This window comes from Engystomops pustulosus, chromosome 4, assembly GCF_040894005.1.
Source record: "Engystomops pustulosus chromosome 4, aEngPut4.maternal, whole genome shotgun sequence".
NCBI classification, from domain to species: Eukaryota; Metazoa; Chordata; class Amphibia; order Anura; family Leptodactylidae; genus Engystomops; species Engystomops pustulosus.
This window is the reverse complement of record NC_092414.1, coordinates 227822151-227845931: the sequence shown is the minus strand read 5'-3', so window position 1 is coordinate 227845931 and position 23781 is coordinate 227822151. Positions and strand designations below refer to the sequence as shown.

Below are 23781 nucleotides of genomic sequence, written 5' to 3'. Positions count from 1 at the left end.
GGACAAGGACTAGTAACAAATAGTGAGGAGCAGCAGGACAAGGACTAGTAACAAATAGTGAGGAGCAGCAGGACAAGGACTAGTAACAAATAGGAGAAGCAGGACAAGGACTAGTAACAAACAGTGAGGAGCAGCAGGACAAGGACTAGTAACAAATAGGAGAAGCAGGACAAGGACTCGTAACAGATAGTGAGGAGCAGCAGGACAAGGACTAGTAACAAACAGTGAGGAGCAGCAGGACAAGGACTAGTAACACACAGTGAGGAGCAGCAGAACAAGGACTAGTAACAGATAGTGAGGAGCAGCAGGACAAGGACTAGTAACAGATGGTGAGGAGCACCAGGACAAGGTCTAGTAACAAACAGTGAGGAGCAGCAGGACAAGGACTAGTAACAAACAGTGAGGAGCAGTTTGGACAAGGACTAGTAACAGATAGTAAGGAACTGCAGGACAAGGACTAGTAACAAACAGTGAGGAGCAGCAGGACAAGGACTAGTAACAGATAGTGAGGAGCAGCAGGACAACGACTAGTAACACACAGTGAGGAGCAGCAGGACAAGGACTAGTAACAGATAGTGAGGAGCAGCAGGACAAGGACTAGTAACAGATAGTGAGGAGCAGCAGAACAGGGGCTAGTAACAGATAGTGAGGAGCAGCAGGACATAGACTAGTAACAGATAGTGAGGAGCAGCAGGACAAGGACTAGTAACAGACAGTGAGGAGCAGCAGGACAAGGACTAGTAACAGATAGTGAGGAGCAGCAGGACAAGGACTAGTAACAGATAGTGAGGAGCAGCAGGACAACGACTAGTAACAGATAGTGAGGAGCAGCAGAACAAGGACTAGTAACAGATAGTGAGGAGCAGCAGGACAAGGACTAGTAACAGATAGTGAGGAGCAGCAGGACAAGGACTAGTAACAGATAGTGAGGAGCAGCAGGACAAGGACTAGTAACAGATAGTGAGGAGCAGCAGGACAAGGACTAGTAATAGATAGTGAGGAGCAGCAGGACAACGACTAGTAACAGATAGTGAGGAGCAGCAGAACAAGGGCTAGTAACAGATAGTGAGGAGCAGCAGGACAAGGACTAGTAACAGATAGTGATGAGCAGCAGGACAAGGACTAGTAACAGATAGTGAGGAGCAGCAGGACAAGGACTAGTAACAGATAGTGAGGAGCAGCAGGACAAGGACTAGTAACAGATAGTGAGGAGCAGCAGGACAAGGACTAGTAACAGATAGTGAGGAGCAGCAGGACAAGGACTAGTAACAGATAGTGAGGAGCAGCAGGACAAGGACTAGTAACAGATAGTGAGGAGCAGCAGGACAACGACTAGTAACACACAGTGAGGAGCAGCAGGACAAAGTTTTATACAGCTCCCACAGAGCAGCCTTTGTATTACAGGTTACGTGGCTTCCTCCGCAGCCGTGACTCCCACAGGACAGAGTGGCGCGGTAGCACTTGGTGAGTTCCCTTGGCCCTTCCACTATTTGTTTTCTCCAGTTCTTCCATGGATGACCCTGTTACTGACACTCTCCCTCCGCTCAGAGCTCTGCTCCAGTCATTCCGGGGCTGGGGCTCTGTCTTGCTTTTATTTGCTTCTCTAGACCCAGTTTGGAGTCAGCTCTTGGTATTTTGGTGTCCTGTTATTGCTTAACTTTGTCTTTTGATGTTTTGACCCTTTGACTGTATTCAGACTTTCCGTTTCTTTAGCTGCATTTGTCTAGTTGTCCCTTCCTACTTAGGGTAAGTAAGCCAATCGGCAGGGAATAAGTCTCAGAGCCTCTCCTCTGTCTGTGTCTTACTCTGTTCCCAGACTCTGCGTTCTTACATGTGTGTGTGAGATGCCCAATTCTGAATGCATAGACCTCTGAGGTGCGAGCGTGTAGCCTTCCCTCTCCCTGACACTATTGCATATATAATCCTTAGTAAAAAGAAAATCTCCTCTCTGCAAATTCTTTGGGTTTAGGAGATGACTTTAAAATCATATAATGGCCTCGGCTGAAGAACGTCCCACGAGACACCGGGTGCGAGTTACTAGAAACTCTTTTACTGTTACCGTAGGAATTAAGGGGATGAATGGCAACCAGATAATGGAATGTGGAGGATTAATTGCTCGTCAGCCGGTGTGACCACCTCTATATCAGCACAAGTTCTGGCAGTTTGTTGGTCCTGAGCTTCCAGGTTTATCACACTGATGATCCAGCCAGGGGTTGAGGGTGATTGGAGCAGATTCTGCAGGTCTGGATCCGGAGCGACAATATGCAGAGTGCAGCGGAATAAAGACGCCGTCCTGTGCTCCCCACGCCTGGACCACGCCTTATTTACATCATTTTCTGTTAACATTGAAAGGTACAATTACACAGTTTGGCCACTAGGACAAAATACAAAACAGCGGAGACTGCAGGAAGCGATGATAGGAGGACAGGTAAGTATCGCTGCCAACTGTAGAGGTCGTAATTTAACCCCAAATAATTCCCCTCACACCCACCAGCTGCAGGGGTATCGGGAAGAGTGGGACAGCGGCAGACGAGTGCTTATATGTTGGTGCTTGCCGGCCCCGGTGCTTATTCATAGGGTCCAGGAACCTAGAAAAAACCTCAGGAACATGCAGAATGAAAACAGCAGCTCTAAAACTTACCTGGAATCTTTACATTTCCTGAGGTGGAAACCAAACCTGCAGCTCCCAATTTCTCAGTTTCTTCAAGGGGGGCCGATAAAATGCCCGTTCCTGAGAATCTGCCCACTAAGGGGGTTAATCGCTGAAGCCACCACTACCCTGACGCTGACCCGGAAGAAGGTATTTTTAGGAAATGAAGAAATTGAGGCTTTTTGCAGATATACAGTCACGGCCATAAGTTCTGAGAATGACGCAAATGGTAATTGTTACAAAGGCTCTGGCATCAGGTGTAATAATGGTAATTTGCATATTCTCCAGAATGTTATAAAGAGCGATCAGCTTAACAGCAATTCATTGCAAAGTCAGTATTTGCCTAGAAAATGAACTTTTTCCCTCAAAACACATTTCACCTTCATTGCAGGCGCCTTAGGCGGAGCAGCTGCCATGGTGTCAGTGATGTCCCCAGTAACACAGGTGCGGGGGCTGATGGGGACAGGGCTGGGGGACAATCTGTCAGGATTAAGTAACAATCACACCCCTGGACACTTTACAAGGAGGCTGGTGCTTGGCATCATTGTTTCTCTTCTGTTAACCATGGTTATCTCTAAAGAAACATGAGCAGTCATCATTGCACTGCACAAAACTGTCCTAACAGGGAAGAGTATCGCAGCGAGAAAGATTGCCCCTCAGTCACCGATCTATCGCATCATCAAGGAATTCAGGGAGAGAGGATCCATTGTTACCAAAAAGGCTCCAGGAGCCCAAGAAGGAGCAGCAAGCGCCAGGAGCGTCTCTTACAAGTGTCTCAGCTTGGGGATGGGGCTCCCAGCATCGCAGAGCTCAGGAATGGCAGCAGCAGGTGTGAGGCATCTGCACACACTGTGACACTGCGGAGACTCCTGGAGCAAGGCCTGGTGTCCAGGAGGGCAGCAAAGAAGCCGCTTCTCTCCAGATATCAGGGACAGACTGATATTCTGCAGGAGGTGCAGGGAGTGGACGCTGAGGACTGGGGGGGGGGGGGTCATTGTCTCTGATGAATCCCCTTTCCAATTGTTGGGAGAAGACAAGGTGAGCGATGCCCCCAGTCCTGTCTCCTGCCCCTGTAAAGCTCCTGCAGCCATTCATCATTCATGTGGGGGGGGGGGGGGGGGCTTCTCAGCCAAGGGAATCGGCCTAAAAACACCTCCATGAATAAAGAATGGGAGCAGAATGTCCTCCAGGAGCCGCTTCACCCAACCCTCCAGGAGCCGCTTCACCCAACCCTCCAGGAGCAGATGGTGATGAGCAATGCCTCCTCCAGCATGATGGAGCACCGGCCATAAAGGGGAGAACTAAATGGCTCCGGGAACAGAACACAGAGATTCTGGGTCCATGGCTCCGGGAACAGAACACAGAGATTCTGGGTCCATGGCCCGGGAACAGAACACACAGATTCTGGGTCCATGGCCCGGGAACAGAACACACAGATTCTGGGTCCATGGCCCGGGAACAGAACACACAGATTCTGGGTCCATGGCCTGGAGACTCCCCAGATCTTATCCCATTGAGAACTTGTGGTCAATCATCAGGAGACGGGGGACAAACAAAACCAACACATTGGGGGTCATTTATTAAGGGCCCGATTCGCGTTTTCCCGACGTGTTACCCGAATATTTCCGTTTTGCGCCGCTTGTACTTAAATTGCCCCGGGATTTTGGCGCACGCGATCGGATTGTGGCGCATCGGCGCTGGCATGCGCGCGACGGAAATCGGGGGGCGTGGCCGAACGAAAACCCGACGTATTCGGAAAAACCGCCGCATTTAAAAACCGAAAATGTGTCGCATAAGGACCGCTTACCTTCACCTGGTCCAGCTCGGTGCATTCCGGCGCGATGAGTTTACTTTCAGCGCAGCAGCGCCACCTGGTGGACGGCGGAAGAACTACCTTATTAAATCCCGGCCGGACCCGAATCCAGAGCGGAGAAGCCGCCGCTGGAACGCGAATGGACCGGGTAAGTAAATTTGCCCCATTGTGACAGAATGCAGCAGTGATTGTGCAGGAATGGACGGCGATCAGTCAGGATCTGGTGCAGGAGGTGAGTGAGAGCTGCCAGGGAGAATTGCAGAGGTCCTTAAGAAGAAGGAGAGGTCCTGCAGATACTGACTCGCTGCAGTAACTCCTCCCACCTGACAATAAAAGCTTCCCATAATATGATTGCACTTGTATCTCTGTATGTGATAAAACATCTGACAAACCAAAGGGACACATCATGTGACAATAGAAGATTTGTGTCATTCTCACAACTTATGGCCATGACTGTAGATGAAACCGCCTCCCCCCTTGTCTATGGTGATATTAGGAACCTCCTCTGGATATAGATGCCCCCTTGCCCTGGTCTCAGGCCTCGGTATATGTAGTCAGCTCACCATTCTGTTCACGCTGGTGCGCAAGGAAAGGGAGAGGCAGGAGGAGAGACGCCATTGGCCAACGGTATAGATCAAAAAAGGGGGGAACCTCCATCACTTCTGTGTTCTGAAAAGCGCAATCGCATACAGAACCCCTTCCCAAATCAGCAGGATTGGGATGTCATGTGACGGAGGAGAGAGAACAACACACAATGAGCTCTCTCTATACAAATGTATAATGGATGAACATTGCAGAATCAAAAACATTAATAACTTCACATAAAAGAGGCAAAAATGCTTTAAGACTCAAATGCACATAAGATCCGTCCTATTATTCAAACCCTTGCTCACCCGTGCTTCTCTGCCTCCGCCGGCTCACCCATGCTTCTCTGCCCCCGCCGGCTCACCCATGCTTCTCTGCCCCCGCCGGCTCACCCATGCTTCTCTCCCCCCGCCGGCTCACCCGTGCTTCTCTGCCCCCGCCGGCTCACCCATGCTTCTCTGCCCCCGCCGGCTCACCCATGCTTCTCTGCCCCCGCCAGCGCGTTGCCAGCGCTGCTTACCGGTCCTGGCTCCCGGCTCGCTCCCTTACGCTGTGCGCGCGCGGCCGCTTCTCAAAATTTAAAGGCCCAGCGTGCCATTTATTGGCGCTGGCCATTTTGCAAAATCTATTTAAGCCTGCCTCTTCCTGCAAGCCCCTGCCGGATCTTCGTGCCTAGCGCCCTAGAGAAAGCTTTTCTGATGCCTTGTGCTCTTCCTGTGAATTCCCGTTGTGACCCTGGTTCCGTTTCTGACATCACTCCTTTGCCGCCTGTCCTGACCTGTTGCTACATCTCTTACTCCGATCCTGTGCAGCCCGTCCTGACCTCCTGCCTGTCCCCAACTACGAGATTGCCTGCCGTTTCTGTACCTCGACCTTGGATGCCACTGCGGACAAGTCACGCCTGTGGAACAAGCTGGTGGTACCACGCCGCAGCTTGTCTAACCCGCTTTGCGGCGGGCTCTGGTGAAACCGAGTATCTCTTAGATTCCAGTCCCAGGTAGTGGCTTCTGCCATCGTCCACAGTGGTTCAGAGGATCCACAACCTCTAAGCCTGACACCCATTGGGTACCTGGTATCCAACTCGAGTATCCACAAGACCTTAATATTTCTTAATTTGCCTTCTGTGACTGGTTGCATAGCCCTTGCTATAATGATTGCTTTAAGACCCCCCATCCTGCCACCATGTACCTCCCAATAATGTGGACAGGAACTTATTCTTTTCTTCTTCTCTTCCATCCATGTGACTGACAGCAGAAACATTTTGTTTATCTCCTTCTTAGTGGCATCTCTTTTATGTCATTCCTCATCTCCCTCCACCATGACCCCCAGGTTATTCCTCATCTCCCTCCACTATGACCCCCGGGTTATTCCTTATCTCCCTCCACCATGACCCCAAGGTTATTCCTCATCTCCTTCCACCATGACCCCCAGGTTATTCCTCATCTCCCTCCACCATGACACCCAGGTTATTCCTCATCTCCTCCACCATGACCCCCAGGTTATTCCTCATCTACCTCAATCATGACCCCCAAGGTTATTCCTCATCCCCCTCCACCATGACCCCCAGGTTATTCCTCATTTCTCTCCACCATGACCCCCAGGTTATTCCTCATTCCCCTCCACCATGACCCCCAGGTTATTCCTCATCTCCCTCCACCATGACCCCCAGGTTATTCTTCATCTCCCTCCACCATGACCCCCAGGTTATTCCTCATCTCCCTCCACCATGACCCCCAGGTTATTCCTCATCTCCCTCCACCATGACACCCAGGTTATTCCTCATCTCCTCCACCATGACCCCCAGGTTATTCCTCATCTACCTCAATCATGACCCCCAAGGTTATTCCTCATCCCCCTCCACCATGACCTCCAGGTTATTCCTCATTTCTCTCCACCATGACCCCCAGGTTATTCTTCATCTCCCTCCACCATGACCCCCAGGTTATTCCTCATCTCCCTCCACCATGACCCCCAGGTTATTCCTCATCTCCCTCCACCGTGACCCCCAGGTTATTCCTCATCTCCCTCCACCATGACCCCCAGGTTATTCCTCATCTCCCTCCACCATGACCCCCAGGTTATTCCTCATCTCCCTCCACTATGACCCCCGGGTTATTCCTTATCTCCCTCCACCATGACCCCAAGGTTATTCCTCATCTCCATCCACCATGACCCCCAGGTTATTCCTCATCTCCCTCCACCATGACCCCCAGGTTATTCCTCATCTCCCTCCACCATGACCCCCAGGTTATTCCTCATTTCTCTCCACCATGACCCCCAGGTTATTCCTCATTCCCCTCCACCATGACCCCCAGGTTATTCCTCATCTCCCTCCACCATGACCCCCAGGTTATTCTTCATCTCCCTCCACCATGACCCCCAGGTTATTCCTCATCTCCCTCCACCATGACCCCCAGGTTATTCCTCATCTCCCTCCACCATGACACCCAGGTTATTCCTCATCTCCTCCACCATGACCCCCAGGTTATTCCTCATCTACCTCAATCATGACCCCCAAGGTTATTCCTCATCCCCCTCCACCATGACCTCCAGGTTATTCCTCATTTCTCTCCACCATGACCCCCAGGTTATTCCTCATTCCCCTCCACCATGACCCCCAGGTTATTCCTCATCTCCCTCCACCATGACCCCCAGGTTATTCCTCATCTCCTTCCACCGTGACCCCCAGGTTATTCCTCATCTCCCTCCACCATGACCCCCAGGTTATTCCTCATCTCCCTCCACCATGACCCCCAGGTTATTCCTCATCTCCCTCCACTATGACCCCCGGGTTATTCCTCATCTCCCTCCACTATGACCCCCAGGTTATTCCTCATCTCCCTTCACTATGACCCCCGGGTTATTCCTTATCTCCCTCCACCATGACCCCCGGGTTATTCCTTATCTCCCTCCACATGACCCCCAGGTTATTTCTCATATCCCTCCACCATGACCACCAGGTTATTCCTCATCTCCCTCCACCATGACCCCCAGGCTATTCCTCATCTTCCTGCACCATGACCCCCAGGTTATTCCTCATCTCCCTGCACCATGACCCTCAGGTTATTCCTCATCCCCCTCCACCATGACCCCAGGTTATTCCTCGTCTCCCTCCACCATGACCCCCAGGTTATTCCTCATCCCCCTCCATCATGACCCTCAGGTTATTCCTCATCCCCCTCCACCATGACCCCCCAGGTTATTCCTCATCCCCCTCCACCATGACCCCCAAGTTATTCCTCATCTCCCTCCACCATGACCCCCAGGTTATTCCTCATCTCCCTCCACCATGACCACCAGGTTATTCCTCATCTCCCTCCACCATGACCCCAAGGTTATTCCTCATCTCCCTCCACCATGACCCCCAGGTTATTCCTCATTCCCCTCCACCATGACCCCCAGGTTATTCCTCATCTCCCTCCACCATGACCCCCAGGTTATTCCTCATTCCCCTCCACCATGACCCCCAGGTTATTCCTCATTCCCCTCCACCATGACCCCCAGGTTATTCCTCATCTCCATCCACCATGACCCACAGATTATTTCTCATCTCCATCCACCATGACCCCCATGTTATTCCTCATCTCCATCCACCATGACCCCCAGGTTATTCCTCATCTCCATCCACCATGACCCCCAGGTTATTCCTCATCTCCATCCACCATGAACCCCATGTCATTCCTCATCTCCATCCACCATGACCCCCATGTTATTCCTCATCTCCCTCCACCATGACCCCCAGGTTATTCCTCATCTCCTCCACCATGACCCCCTGGTTATTCCGCATCTCCATCCACCATGACCCCCAGGTTATTCCTCATCTCCATCCACCATGACCCCCAGGTTATTCCTCATCTCCATCCACCATGACCCCCATGTCATTCCTCATCTCCATCCACCATGACCCCCATGTTATTCCTCATCTCCCTCCACCATGACCCCCAGGTTATTCCTCATCTCCTCCACCATGACCCCCTGGTTATTCCTCATCTCCCTCCACCATGACCCCCAGGTTATTTCTCATCTCCCTCCACCATGACCCCCAGGTTATTCCTCATCCCCCTCCACCATGACCCCCAGGTTATTACTCATTCCCCTCCACCATGACCCCCATGTTATTCCTCATCTCCATCCACCATGACCCCCAGGTTATTCCTCATCTCCATCCACCATGACCCCCAGGTTATTCCTCATCTCCCTCTACCATGACCCCCAGGATATTCCTCATCTCCTTCCACCATGACCCCCAGGTTATTTCTCATCTCCCTCCACCATGACCCCCAGGTTATTCCTCATCTCCCTCCACCATGACCCCCAGGTTATTCCTCATCCCCCTCCACCATGACCCCCAGGTTATTCCTCATTCCCCTCCACCATGACCCCCAGGTTATTCCTCATCTCCCTCCACCATGACCCCCAGGTTATTCCTCATCTCACTCCACCATGACCCCCAGGTTATTCCTCATCTCCCTCCACCATGACCCCCAGGATATTCCTCATCTCCTTCCACCATGACCCCCAGGTTATTCCTCATCTCCATCCACCATGACCCCCATGTTATTCCTCATCTCCCTCCACCATGACCCCCAGGTTATTCCTCATCTCCTCCACCATGACCCCCAGGTTATTCCGCATCTCCATCCACCATGACCCCCGGGTTATTCCTTCTCTCCCTCCTCCATGACCCCCAGGTTATTTCTCATCTCACTCCACCATGACCCCCAGGTTATTCCTCATCTCCCTCCAACATGACCCCCAGGTTTTTCCTCATCTCCCTCCATCATGACCCCCAGGTTATTCCTCATCTACCTCAATCATGACCCCCAAGGTTATTCCTCATCCCTTTCCACCATGACCCCCAGGTTATTCCTCATCTCTCTCCACCATGACCCCCAGGTTATTCCTCATTCCCCTCCACCATGACCCCCAGGTTATTCCTCATCTCTCTCCACCATGACCCCCAGGTTATTCCTCATCTCCCTCCAGCATGACCCCAAGGTTATTCCTCATCTCCCTGCACCATGACCCCCAGGTTATTCCTCATCTCCATCCACCATGACCTCCATGTTATTCCTCATCTTCCTCCACCATGACCTCCAGGTTATTCCTCATCTCCTCCACCATGACCCCCAGGTTATTCCTCATCTCCCTCCACCATGACCTCCAGGTTATTCCTCATCTCCTCCACCATGACCCCCAGGTTATTCCTCATCTCCCTCCACCATGACCTCCAGGTTATTCCTCATCTCCTCCACCATGACCCCCAGGTTATTCCTCATCTCCCTCCACCATGACCTCCAGGTTATTCCTCATCTCCATCCACCATGACCCCCAGGTTATTTCTCATTTCCCTCCACCATGACCCCCAGGTTATTCCTCATCTCCTTCCACCATGACCCCCAGGTTAATCCTCATCTCCCTCTACCATGACCCCCAGGTTATTCCTCATCTACCTCAATCATGACCCCCAAGGTTATTCCTCATCCCCCTCCACCATGACCCCCAGGTTATTCCTCATTTCTCTCCACCATGACCCCCAGGTTATTCCTCATTCCCCTCCACCATGACCCCAAGGTTATTCCTCATCCCCCTCCACCATGACCCCCAGGTTATTCCGCATCTCCCTCCACCATGACCCCCAGGTTATTCCTCATCTCCCTGCACCATGACCCCCAGGTTATTCCTTATCTCCATCCACCATGACCCCCATGTTATTCCTCATCTTCCTCCACCATAACGCCCAGCTTATTCCTCATCTCCCTCCACCATGACCCCCAGGTTATTCCTCATCTACCTCAATCATGACCCCCAAGGTTATTCCTCATCCCCCTCCACCATGACCCCCAGGTTATTCCTCATTTCTCTCCACCATGACCCCCAGGTTATTCCTCATCCCCCTCCACCATGACCCCCAGGTTATTCCTCATCTCTCTCCACCATGACCCCCAGGTTATTCCGCATCTCCCTCCACCATGACCCCCAGGTTATTCCTCATCTCCCTGCACCATGACCCCCAGGTTATTCCTCATCTCCCTCTACCATGACCCCCATGTTATTCCTCATTCCTCTCCACCATGACCCCCAGGTTATTCCTCATCTCCATCCACCATCACCCCCAGGTTATTCCTTATCTCCCTCCACCAGGACCCCCAGGTTCTTCCTCATCTCCCTCCACCATGACCGACCCCCAGGTTATTCCTAATGTTCCTCTACCATGACTTAAAGTTAATCCTTAGAGGGCTCACACTTTCAGAGGAGACCCCAAATGGTTTTTACTACACACTGGGAAAGAGGGAACCCCTTATGGTTTGTAATATACACAGATGAGAGGGGACCCCCTTATGGTTTGTAATATACTCTGGGCGGAGTGGGGGCCTTTACAGTGTTAAGATTAGATATTAGGAGCAGTGACTAAAGTACATTTGTCCAATAAGGACTGTGACTCTTTTTCCAGGTAACCTTTACTTGGTGCAGACCCCCATGACATGGAGAAAGTCCCGGCGCTTTTGCCGTGTCCATTACAGCGACCTGGCCTTCATAACCTCGGATGCAGAACAGAGCAGCATGGTGGCCCTGCTCTCTAACCACATCCCCAGCAAAGGATTCTGGTTTGGGCTGAAGAGAAATCGTTTTTGGGGACATTGGATTTGGAGTGGAGGGCAAGCCTGGGGGCAATACAGCTCCTGGGGAGAATCCCAACCCAGTGACCCATTATCCAAACTTTGTGGCCTTATCTCAGGAGACCCCGCTAGAAACTTCAGCTGGAGCTCTGAGTGCTGCGGGGAGAACCTACCCTTTGTGTGCTATGGAGGTAAGTGTCCTTCTTTTATCTTTTAATATCTTATATTTATCTTATGTCCTGGCAGGCATTTGTATGTGATATGATATATATGTATATATATGATGATGCGCAGTATGTAGGGGATCGGAGTACATTCTAGTGAGAAATCAGGCGTTAGAGTCAGTAAGTCCAGCAGAGGCTTGTGGCTTTACCTCTCCTCGCCCTCGTCACACCACATTTTGGTAAGAGGCAAGTCTAGGCAAAAGACTCCAGTTTATCTGGGTTTTTTTGAATATTAGAAACATTTTGGGTTTGGGAGCCTAACTTCAGATTTTGACCTAAACCCCATTGGGGATCTGAATTCTAGCATCCAAAAGAGGCTGTAAACTGGTGGTAGTAAGAGCTAGAGGATGGAAAAATGGTGGGAATGACGGAGCAATTGCCTTGCCCACAGTGGGCTAGGGAAAGTACTTAAAAATAATAGCTGTTAGAAACCTGTCCATCAAACAGAACAACCACAACCATACGTGGCACAAGCTGCCAGAGCGGTGGCAAACTCACCCACTTGACTTCCAGTACTGACGCCAGCATGTGGAGACACGGGAGGATGGAACTCCGCATCTCAGGACACCCACAAGCAAGCCAAGGCAAACGTACAAACAGACCAGGCAAACGTACCCTCCAGCTACACGGTGGAGAGGAAGCCACTCAGGGTGTTCGCCTCTATGTGCTGAGTGGGGTGCCCGAGTTAATGAGGCTGGCTGAGCAGCATGGAGATTTTCTAAATGAGGATCTAGGAATCAGATGCTAGCTCCCAGACTAGCCAACACCTGAAAATAAACTATAAGCGGCTAGCCCAAGAGGTAGCCTGGAAAATGGCAACTAGCATTTAAGAAGCAGTGTCCACCACCATTCAGAATATGACATGACTAGAGTGAAAGTATTACCAGCTGATGACCGCCGCCTCAATGACAAACTAGACAACCTAGAGAAAACAGGTGGAGGCGTCTGGTGGGACTTCCTGAGACTATTGCGGGCGGAGCACTCCATAATATCTGTGATTCCACGCCAACGAGGATGGGACCCGATGCTGGTGGAGAGTGCACAGGATTGGACTGCTGAGGCAGCTGCGCTCCCCGTCTCCGCAAACATCAGGGACGGGTGAGTGCCCCCTGGCAGTCAATTGCTGAATACTTACACTTTGCAGAGAAGGAGGCGATTATGAGGGCATACAGGAGACAAAGGGAGTCATTAATGATCGGAAATGTGAAAGTCTTGCTTTTCTCTGACTACTACGCAGAACGAGGAAAAGACGCTCTTTCAGTAGCCTCTGCACCGCACTGTACTTAACGGAGATTCCAGTTGGTGGACACAGCCATTCTCAGGATCACCCACCCAGACGGTCAGTAGGTTCCTTTACTGCTGCTGAAGAAGCTGCAGTTACTGTGAAAAATCTTCAAGTGTGGAAAGAGCCACAACATGAAGGAATACGACTATGGAGCAGCCAAGGTCCAGCCCCTTCACCGTGACAGAGGAAATGATCAGCGCTCCACGCCGGATCGGCGCATATGAAGGAGTGGTGTAGGCAGGGCACAGTAGTGACATTTCAGTAGATGTGGACTCCACACATGCTGGACAAATGGTCACCTACAGAGACTCTCCAGCATACCCAGGTGGCGTATGTACCCCATGTCACCTAACAGGAGGGCGCTGATCTAAAGTATATATCACAGCCATTAGGTTAGCTACAGGGAACGTCAAGACGCTCCAAACTCCTCAATAGAAATCTCTGGTCTTATGGCACCTTAAAAACCTTAAGGCGGATATTGCAATTTTACAGGAAACACGTTTAGGGGGACACGTCATTCGAGGTATGCAACGTTACTGGATGGCATTAGTGTTGGGGCAGCGAGCTGTAGTAGAAGATCTGGGGTTCTGTTACCTGGGTATCAGTTCTTTCACCCAGTTCAGATAGTGAAGAGAGGATATAGAGGGTGATACTAGATAATCTGTTATGCGCCTAACCAAGACCAGTACATCTGCTGACCCAGTACATCTGCTGACCTCGTATCTGCTGACCCAGTATATCTGCTGGCCTCATATCTGCTAACCTCGCATGCAAATAAAATAGTAGCTGGGGATTTTAACCAAGTCATGAATGCAGACCTAGACCGGTCAAGAGTGGGGGACTGGCAAAGACATCCCTGGGCTCTGACTTGTATTTGCTGGGCCTAGTGGATGGCTGGAGTGGAATTTATCTTCCACTCAAATACTCACCAGTCATGGTCAAAGGTTGGACTATTTCTTGGTTGGTCAGACTCTAGATCAGTGGTGGCGAACCTATGGCACGGGTGCCAGAGGTGGTACTCAGAGCACTTTCTGTGGGCACTCAGGCCATCACCCCAGGACAGAGTTCACCAAACAGGACCAAATCCACCGAATCTTCATGCAGTCCCAGGCAACTTCATTGACTGTTTGGAACTGCACAAAAAATGAAAAGGTTTTGACAGAAGATCTTTGGAGGTCATCCTGTTGGACCCACCATTCTTCCTGTACAGGGAGACCCTGGAAATAAGCTACATTGATGGTCTGAATTTGCCCTCCTTCTTTGAACTGGTGGCCTCAGGCGGCCAATACAATTAAAAGATGTTGAAGAACAGGTAACAATGAGTTACTGCTTAAAATGCCTTGTTGGCAGTTCACAGTAAATTAGTGGATTTTGGATGTTGTTTGGGCACTCGTTCTCTAAAAGGTTCGACATCACTGCTCTAGTGGGTAAGGTTGCTACAACAGAGATTGAACAATTGGCACAGCTGGCAGCCATGCATCTGCCAGGGGGTGGGGGGGGGGGGTGCTTTCCTTCCTACCTGGCCAAGAATGATCAGTTTGTTCTTACTGCTAAAAGGGTGGAGAACCAAATACGAATCCTAACACACATCATCATCAGACCTGAACATGTTTGGGAAACTGCTAAATTTATCATTAGGGGCAAAATTATGACATAAAGGGGGTTATTTATCATTGGTTTTCCAGAGCTTTTTCTGCATAAAAAGTCTCAAAGTCATCACATTGAGGGTTTTTGAGACTCTTCACTGCTAAAAAGTCTCACAGGACTATTCCCACCTCTTAAACCTAGAACTACTACGAGTACAACACCGAGCAAAGCCACAGACCTGACCTGGGACTATTGTAAAAATTCTCAAACTCCGGTCCCTGCTGGTCTATGTGCTGAGATTTTTTATGCATTTTTAGACTTTTTGGGGACTTTTTTAAGAAAAAAATCCCAGACATAACATTTATTAAAGGGCCAAAGTTACTTTAATGTATCTGATGGGCAGAGGAGCTCCAAATATAGACATAGAACTGTCCCAAGGAGCCGTCTAATGATAAATAACCCCCAAAGCGCCTGAAAATGAAAGCTGTGCAGAGATTTATGCCGCTTCCAGGACTTCTCCCCGCTCATATACGCCACAAAATATGGAAGTTTGAAAGGAAGCAAAAGCAGAACTATTCCACGGATCCACGGTCAGAGCCGATCTCTTCAGTTTTGGAAACAAGTCTGGGAGGTTATTCGCCAATCTGGCTAAGGGGCAGCGGTCAACTGCTCACGTGCTACGACACAAACAGGGGCAATCAAGTCTATTTCTACATAAATGACGTGAGAGCAGTGAGGACAACTAAATGTGAATATAACGGGAAGTGATGGACACGATTAAAGAGTTGGGAGATAACAAAATACCGGATGGATACCCGGCTAAATTTTATAAAAGGCTTCAGGCACAAGTGGTAAAGCCCTTAGCTGCTAGCCGGGGGTCTCTCTACTCCCACATTCCGATACAAAGGCTCTCCTGAAACCTGGGGAGGATGCTCTGTTACCAGAATCCTACAAAACAATATCCCTTATAAGCCAAGACCTCAAGCTGGTAGCTAAAACATTCACTTCCAGACTTTGTTACAGGAAGGATTTATTAAGGGACGGGCGGCGGTATCTCACTTGTGAAAGGTACTGGCAGTCCTGGATAAAGACAAAGTGAAGCCAGCGCGGCCGGGGTCAGAGCACTGCTTGCCCTGTATGATAAGGTCTTCGATGTCGTCCGCAGGCAGTGGTATACTCACCTCGCTGTAGACCGACACCCTACTGTCTGCAGAGATAACCAGACGAGGATGTGCCCTCTGACCGCTCCTCTTCGACTTGGCACTACAACCCTTGGCTGAGCGGGTACTAGACCAAGCGGTGGGACTGGGCAACGGATAAGGAAGAGTGGGTTGAGTAGCCTCACCCATGATAAAAGTGTGGTGGGGCCTAAATCTGTCAGACATCAAAGAATATAACTGAGCTTGTGTAGACATGTGATAGAGAAAACAAAACACAAAGCATGTATTATTATGGCCCAAAATCAAGGACGTTTTTGCCTCTGGTTCAGTCAATATTCAAAATTTATCAGCATGGCTGTGAACTAAAACTTATATTTTTATTAGATATACCTTAAAATATACAAAGGTCACAGGTTGTGAATTCTAAAAACAACAACAACAATCCGTACTAAAGACGCCGACCTAGGCGACTATACGGATCACCACAACCCCCAACGGTTGTGGATCAAACAATGGGGATACCACGTACCTGTAAATCACGGTGCCATGCACCATACCATCCAAAAAATACCTTGCAAAGAGGAAATAAAAGATGGTTCTTACCACAACTGGTAATGGTCTGTAGTTGTGTCCAGTGGTCAGCTGTGCTGTTTCCAAAGTACGTGTATTGACGGGAGCATTAAGATGGTAAAGGACATACCTGTATATGTTAGATGGTGTAGGCACCATCAGATAGGGATCAACGCCTGGGGCTCCACACCAGGGACCCAGTAGATGACCCTACACTTGGGTTTATCAGACTATTTACTACACCCCAAGGGATGCTCCTCTACATTGGAGACCCCATGTTTTATTGATTCCACCGCAATCCCTACAGCAGGAAGAAACGCGTCAGGGAAGGGGAATGCAGGGTGTTTTTTTTTTTTTTTTTCTAAACTAGGGCAAGTTATTGGGACTGCCCTTGTCAGGGCGGGAGCTAATCACACCTGGGGACAGGGACAGTTGTAGCCTTGTTACAGTTCGTGACGTTTTTGGTTCTAACATATACAGGTATGTCCTTTACCATCTTAATGCTCCCGTCAATGCACGTACTTTGGAAACAGCACAGCTGACCACTGGACACAACTACAGACCATTACCAGTTGTGGTAAGAACCATCTTTTATTTCCTCTTTGCAAGGTATTTTTTGGATGGTATGGTGCATGGCACCGTGATTTACAGGTACGTGGTATCCCCATTGTTTGATCCACAACCGTTGGGGGTTGTGGTGATCAGTTTAGTCGCCTAGGTCGGCGTCTATAGTACGGATTGTTGTTGTTGTTTTTAGAATTCACAACCTGTGACCTTTGTATATTTTAAGGTATATCTAATAAAAATATAAGTTTTAGTTCACAGCCATGCAGACATGTGATAGAGCCAGAACACGGATCACTTCTCCAATACTGAGCTTCTCCAATAGAGAGCTAAACAATCCATTCTGATGAGAGATACAGCAGTGGCCCCGAAGATTTGGGCTGTCACACCCAACTGTCAAATACCTACCTCTCTGGACCTCTCTTATTGGGGAAGGATTGAGCTATTTGGACATTGGAAGAGAAGCGGCATTAAATCATTAGGCCAATAATTCCCTGCACAGAACTTAGGTTGAAAACTCTAGTGGAACGAACCAGTGAATATACAGGAATCCTCTTATATGCCAATAAAATCATTTATCTCGTTGAGATGATTCAACTTGGCAAGTGAAATGGGAGCTAACACCTTTGATGGGCGCCAACACATTTGGTGGGCGCCAACACATTTGGTGGGCGCCAACACCTTTGGTGGGCGCCAACACCTTTGATGGGCGCCAACACCTTTGATGGGCGCCAACACCTTTGATGGGCGCCAACACCTTTGATGGGCGCCAACACCTTTGATGAGCGCCAACACCTTTTGTGGGATACTTCAATATCGAGTATTTAAAAATACTTGTACCAAAAAATATGATGCGGGGGGGGGGGGGGGAAGTTATCCACTGCGAAAATTTCCTTACTTGGAAAAATCCCTTGGGATACAGGAAACATCTGAATAGTTACTGTAGGGTTTGAATTCAGTAAAGAGGCGGGTGTTGAGCGAAAGGTGGAGAGAATCGCATTTGAAGTTGATGCGTTCGGCGATTTACGCTTTTATTCACCCACCAGTCCATTGCACCTGGACAGAATAACGCAATGTCCTAAATGCTTCATGCACGGCTCAGACGTCTACCTTTCCATATTGTCTTGCCCAAAAGTACAAGACTTCTGGAAAACTGTGCAGGCCTTCACACACAAAACCTATGGATATACGGTATGTTACCCCTAGCGCAAATGTCCATGGATTTCCATTCCCCCAACCAGGACACACGGGAAGATTAGCTGGGATTGCGTCTCAGACCAATAACCTATTGGTGGCCAAGCGCTGTCCTATTAGTCACTGGCTGGAGAACGCGCTCCCCTTAATGGCCGAAATAGATAGGACAGAGGCTGTGCGGGATCTGAAAACCAGAAATCCTTCTTTAGGAATTGGAGGGTATCTATAGCGGGGCAATAATAGAAATAATGACACGTTCAGTGCACCCCGTGGTATCTCACAGGACCTGGAGGGGAAATTGGGAAGGCTGAAAGTATAAGCCCCATTGTGTGGTAATGGATCTTAGTTATTGAACATTATAAATAGGAGCACATCAGAAAATCAGACTAACAATTCGGATGCGTGTTAAGCGTCCAACATGGGTTAGTCACACGGAGTAAGAGGACCACGAACTCTCTAACGCTATTCTGTACTCTCGCCATGTTGTGAAATATGTCTTGTATATTGGCTTTCTCCTAATAAAGCTTAAACAACTCACCCGCTTAAAGTGGTTTTTCCACAAGGGTTTCCCCTATCCCCAGCCCTAACTTGCTGATCATTGGGGGTTTCAGGTTTGAGACCCCCACTGATCGTGAAAACGAGGTGTCCAACCACACATGACTGTTCTGCTCCATTAATCCGTCGCCATCTGCGGGAGAACCCCATTGAGCAGCAAGTTGGGCCTCGCCCGTGGATAAGGCCTAACTTGTCCTTGTGGGAAAAGCACTGTTCAGGGCAAACCCACTAAGAGGAACCTAACTAACAGACCCTGAGAGACCCTGTAAGGGAACACGTGCTTCATTTGGTGGCTGCTGGATGGGAGACTGGACAAGCAACGAGAAGTCAGAGATAGACCCCTATTCACACTAGAGACAGACGGACAGAACCAGATCAAACCCATGGGATTTATAAGGGCACAGATTGAAACCACAACCCATTTACAATAGAAGACACTGGAACATATTTTGGCCACGGCCTTTATTTACTACCGGACATAAACCTTAAAAACCGACTTAGATAAAACTTTATTCACCAGAACATTGTGTCAAACTTTATTTACAAACATCGCCATAAGCCAAACTGAAACACCTGTCATCAGCTCTGTGTCACTAGTCCTGTCACTACTACCTGTTGGAGCAGTTCACAAGGATCCATCACAGCCTTTATCTAGTCAATTCATACATTAATCATTGTAAAATCATCTATTCTTTATCATGTAAATGAGGCTGGTCACATGGTCAGAGGTAGTGATGTCTCCCCTGTTCTCCTCCCCCTGCTCATGTCTGTGTGTAATCTATAGTAAAGCATTGCTGGTGTGTGTGCTGCATCTGCTGACATGCTGCATCCTCCTAATACACAGAGACACAGACATCAGCTACACAAGTACCTGACATGTTCTGCTATAACATGGCTGTATCCTGGAGCTGTTGTATCTCTCCCATACACACACACAGGCTGCAGGGGGCGTGGCCACCAGCAAGCACATGGAGCAGCCATCACATCATTATGCAGGCTGTCAGTCATATGTATAGCAGTATCTCATACACACACAGGCTGCAGGGGGCGCCGGCACCAGGAAGCACATCATTATACAGCCTCACAGTATTATACAGGCTGTCAGTCATATGTATAGGAGTATCTCATACACACACAGGCTGCAGGGGGCGCCAGCACCAGGAAGCACATCATTATACAGCCTCACACTATTATACAGGCTGTCAGTCATATGTATAGGAGTATCTCATACACACACAGGCTGCAGGGGGTACCAGCACCAGGAAGCACATCATTATACAGCCTCATATCATTATACAGGCTGTCAGTCACATGTATAGGAGTATCTCATACACACAGGCTGCAGGGGGTACCAGCACCAGGAAGCACATCATTATACAGCCTCACATCATTATACAGCCTCACATCATTATACAGGCTGTCAGTCATATGTATAGGAGTATCTCATACACACACAGGCTGCAGGGGGCGCCAGCACCAGGAAGGATATCATTATACAGCCTCACATCATTATACAGGCTGTCAGTCATATGTATAGGAGTATCTCATACACACACAGGCTGCAGGGGGCGCCAGCACCAGGAAGCACATCATTATACAGCCTCACATCATTATGCAGGCTGTCAGTCATATGTATAGGAGTATCTCATACACACACAGGCTGCAGGGGGCGCCAGCACCAGGAAGCACATCATTATACAGCCTCACATCATTATGCAGGCTGTCAGTCATATGTATAGGAGTATCTCATACACACACAGGCTGCAGGGGGCGCCAGCACCAGGAAGCACATCATTATACAGCCTCACATCATTATGCAGCCTCACATCATTATACAGGCTGTCAGTCATATGTATAGGAGTATCTCATACACACACAGGCTGCAGGGGGTACCAGCACCAGGAAGCACATCATTATGCAGCCTCACATCATTATGCAGGCTATCAGTCATATGTATAGGAGTATCTCATACACACACAGGCTGCAGGGGGCGCCAGCACCAGGAAGCACATCATTATACAGCCTCACATCATTATACAGGCTGTCAGTCATATGTATAGGAGTATCTCATACACACACAGGCTGCAGGAGGCGTGGCCACCAGCACCAGGAAGCACATCATTATACAGCCTCACATCATTATACAGGAAGAAGAAGGTGAACTCCGGGGACCTGAGCGGGGAAGCGACACATGCAGGATATCGGGGCAGGATCTTAGTGACTCCCCACACAGCGCATTATACACGGACAATGTACTTACATGCACCAGGAAGAAGAAGGTGAACTCCTGGGACCTGAGCGGGGAAGTGACACACACAGGACATCGGGCGCAGGATCTTAGTGACTCCCTGCACAGCGCATTATACACGGACAATGCACTTACATGCACCAGGAAGAAGAAGGTGAACTCCAGGGACCTGAGCGGGGAAGCGACACATGCAGGATATCAGGCGCAGGATCTTAGTGACTCCCTGCATAGCGCATTATACACGGACAATGCACTTACATGCACCAGGAAGAAGAAGGTGAACTCCGGGGACCTGAGCGGGGAAGCGACACATGCAGTATATCAGGTACAGGATCTTAGTGACTCCCCGCACAGCACATTATACACGGACAATGCACTTACATGCACCAGGAAGAAGAAGGTGAACTCCGGGGACCTGAGCGGGGAAGCGACACATGCAGTATATCAGGTACAGGATCTTAGTGACTCCCCGCACAGCACATTATACACGGACAATGCACTTACATGCACCAGGAAGAAGAAGGTGAACTCCAGGGACCTGAGCGGGGAAGCGACACATGCAGTATATCAGGTACAGGATCTTAGTGACTCCCCGCACAGCACATTATACACGGACAATGCACTTACATGCACCAGGAAGAAGAAGGTGAACTCCGGGGACCTGAGCGGGGAAGCGACACATGCAGGATATCGGGGCAGGATCTTAGTGACTCCCCACACAGCGCATTATACACGGACAATGCACTTACATGCAACAGGAGGAAGAAGGTGAACTCCGGGGACCTGAGCGGGGAAGTGACACATGCAGGATATCGGGGCAGGATCTTAGTGACTCCCCGCACAGCACATTATACACGGACAATGCACTTACATACACCAGGAAGAAGAAGGTGAACTCCAGGGGCCTGAGCGGGGAAGTGACACATGCAGGATATCGGGGGCAGGATCTTAGTGACTCCCCGCACAGCACATTATACACGGACAATACACTTACATGCACCAGGAAGAAGAAGGGGAACTCCGGGGACCTGAGCGGGGAAGCGACACATGCAGGATATCGGGGCAGGATCTTAGTGACTCCCCGCACAGCGCATTATACACGGACAATGCACTTACATGCACCAGGAAGAAGAAGGTGAACTCCGGGGACCTGAGCGGGGAAGCGACACATGCAGGATATCGGGGCAGGATCTTAGTGACTCCCCACACAGCGCATTATACACGGACAATGCACGTACATGCACCAGGAAGAAGGTGAACACCTGGGACCTGAGCGGGGAAGTGACACATGCAGGATATCGGGGGTAGGATCTTAGTGACTCCCCGCACAGCACATTATACACGGACAATGCACTTACATGCACCAGGAAGAAGAAGGTGAACTCCGGGGACCTGAGCGGGGAAGAGACACATGCAGGATATCGGGGGCAGGATCTTAGTGACTTCCCGCACAGCGCATTATACACGGACAATGCACTTACATGCACCAGGAAGAAGAAGGTGAACTCCGGGGACCTGAGCGGGGAAGCGACACATGCAGGATATCGGGCACAGGATCTTAGTGACTCCCCACACAGCGCAATATACACGGACAATGCACTTACATGCACCAGGAAGAAGGTGAACTCCAGGGACCTGAGCGGGGAAGCGACACATGCAGGATATCGGGGCAGGATCTAAGTGACTCCCCGCACAGCACATTATACACGGACAATGCACTTACATGCACCAGGAAGAAGAAGGTGAACTCCAGGGACCTGAGCGGGGAAGAGACACATGCAGGATATCAGGCGCAGGATCTTAGTGACTCCCCGCAGAGCACATTATACACGGACAATGCACTTACATGCACCAGGAAGAAGAAGGTGAACTCCGGGGACCTGAGCAGGGAAGCGACACATACAGGATATCGGGCGCAGGATCTTAGTGACTCCCCGCACAGCGCATTATACACGGACAATGCACTTACATGCACTGGGAAGAAGAAGGTTAACTCCGGGGACCTGAGCGGGGAAGCGACACATGCAGGATATCAGGTACAGGATCTTAGTGACTCCCCGCACAGCACATTATACACGGACAATGCACTTACATGCACCAGGAAGAAGAAGGTGAACTCCGGGGACCTGAGTGGGGAAGCGTCACATGCAGGATATCGGACGCAGGATCTTAGTGACTCCCCGCACAGCACATTATACACGGACAATGCACTTACATGCACCAGGAAGAAGATGGTGAACTCCAGGGACCTGAGCGGGGAAGAGACACATGCAGGATATCAGGCGCAGGATCTTAGTGACTCCCCGCACAGCGCATTATACACGGACAATGCACTTACATGCACCAGGAAGAAGAAGGTGAACTCCAGGGACCTGAGCGGGGAAGTGACACATGCAGGATATCAGGCGCAGTATTTTAGTGACTCCCCGCACAGAGCATTATACACGGACAATGCACTTACATGCACCAGGAAGAAGAAGGTGAACTCCGGGGACCTGAGCGGGGAAGCGACACATGCAGGATATCGGGAGCAGGATCTTAGTGACTCCCCGCACAGCGCATTATACACGGACAATGCACTTACATGCACCAGGAAGAAGAAGGTGAACTCCGGGGACCTGAGCGGGGAAGTGACACATGCAGGATATCAGGCGCAGTATTTTAGTGACTCCCCGCACAGAGCATTATACACGGACAATGCACTTACATGCACCAGGAAGAAGAAG

At 49.9% G+C, this 23781-nt stretch overlaps 1 protein-coding gene across 1 annotated transcript in view; it reads left to right on the top strand.

The window, feature by feature from the left end:
• Nucleotides 1-23781, top strand: part of LOC140125833 (uncharacterized) — an 87082-nt gene that overhangs the window by 60373 nt on the left and 2928 nt on the right. The window contains exons 6-7 of the mRNA XM_072144708.1: nt 1405-1464; nt 11503-11859. Coding sequence (XP_072000809.1) covers nt 1405-1464; nt 11503-11859 — 417 coding nt within the window. The remainder of the gene's footprint in view (nt 1-1404; nt 1465-11502; nt 11860-23781) is intronic.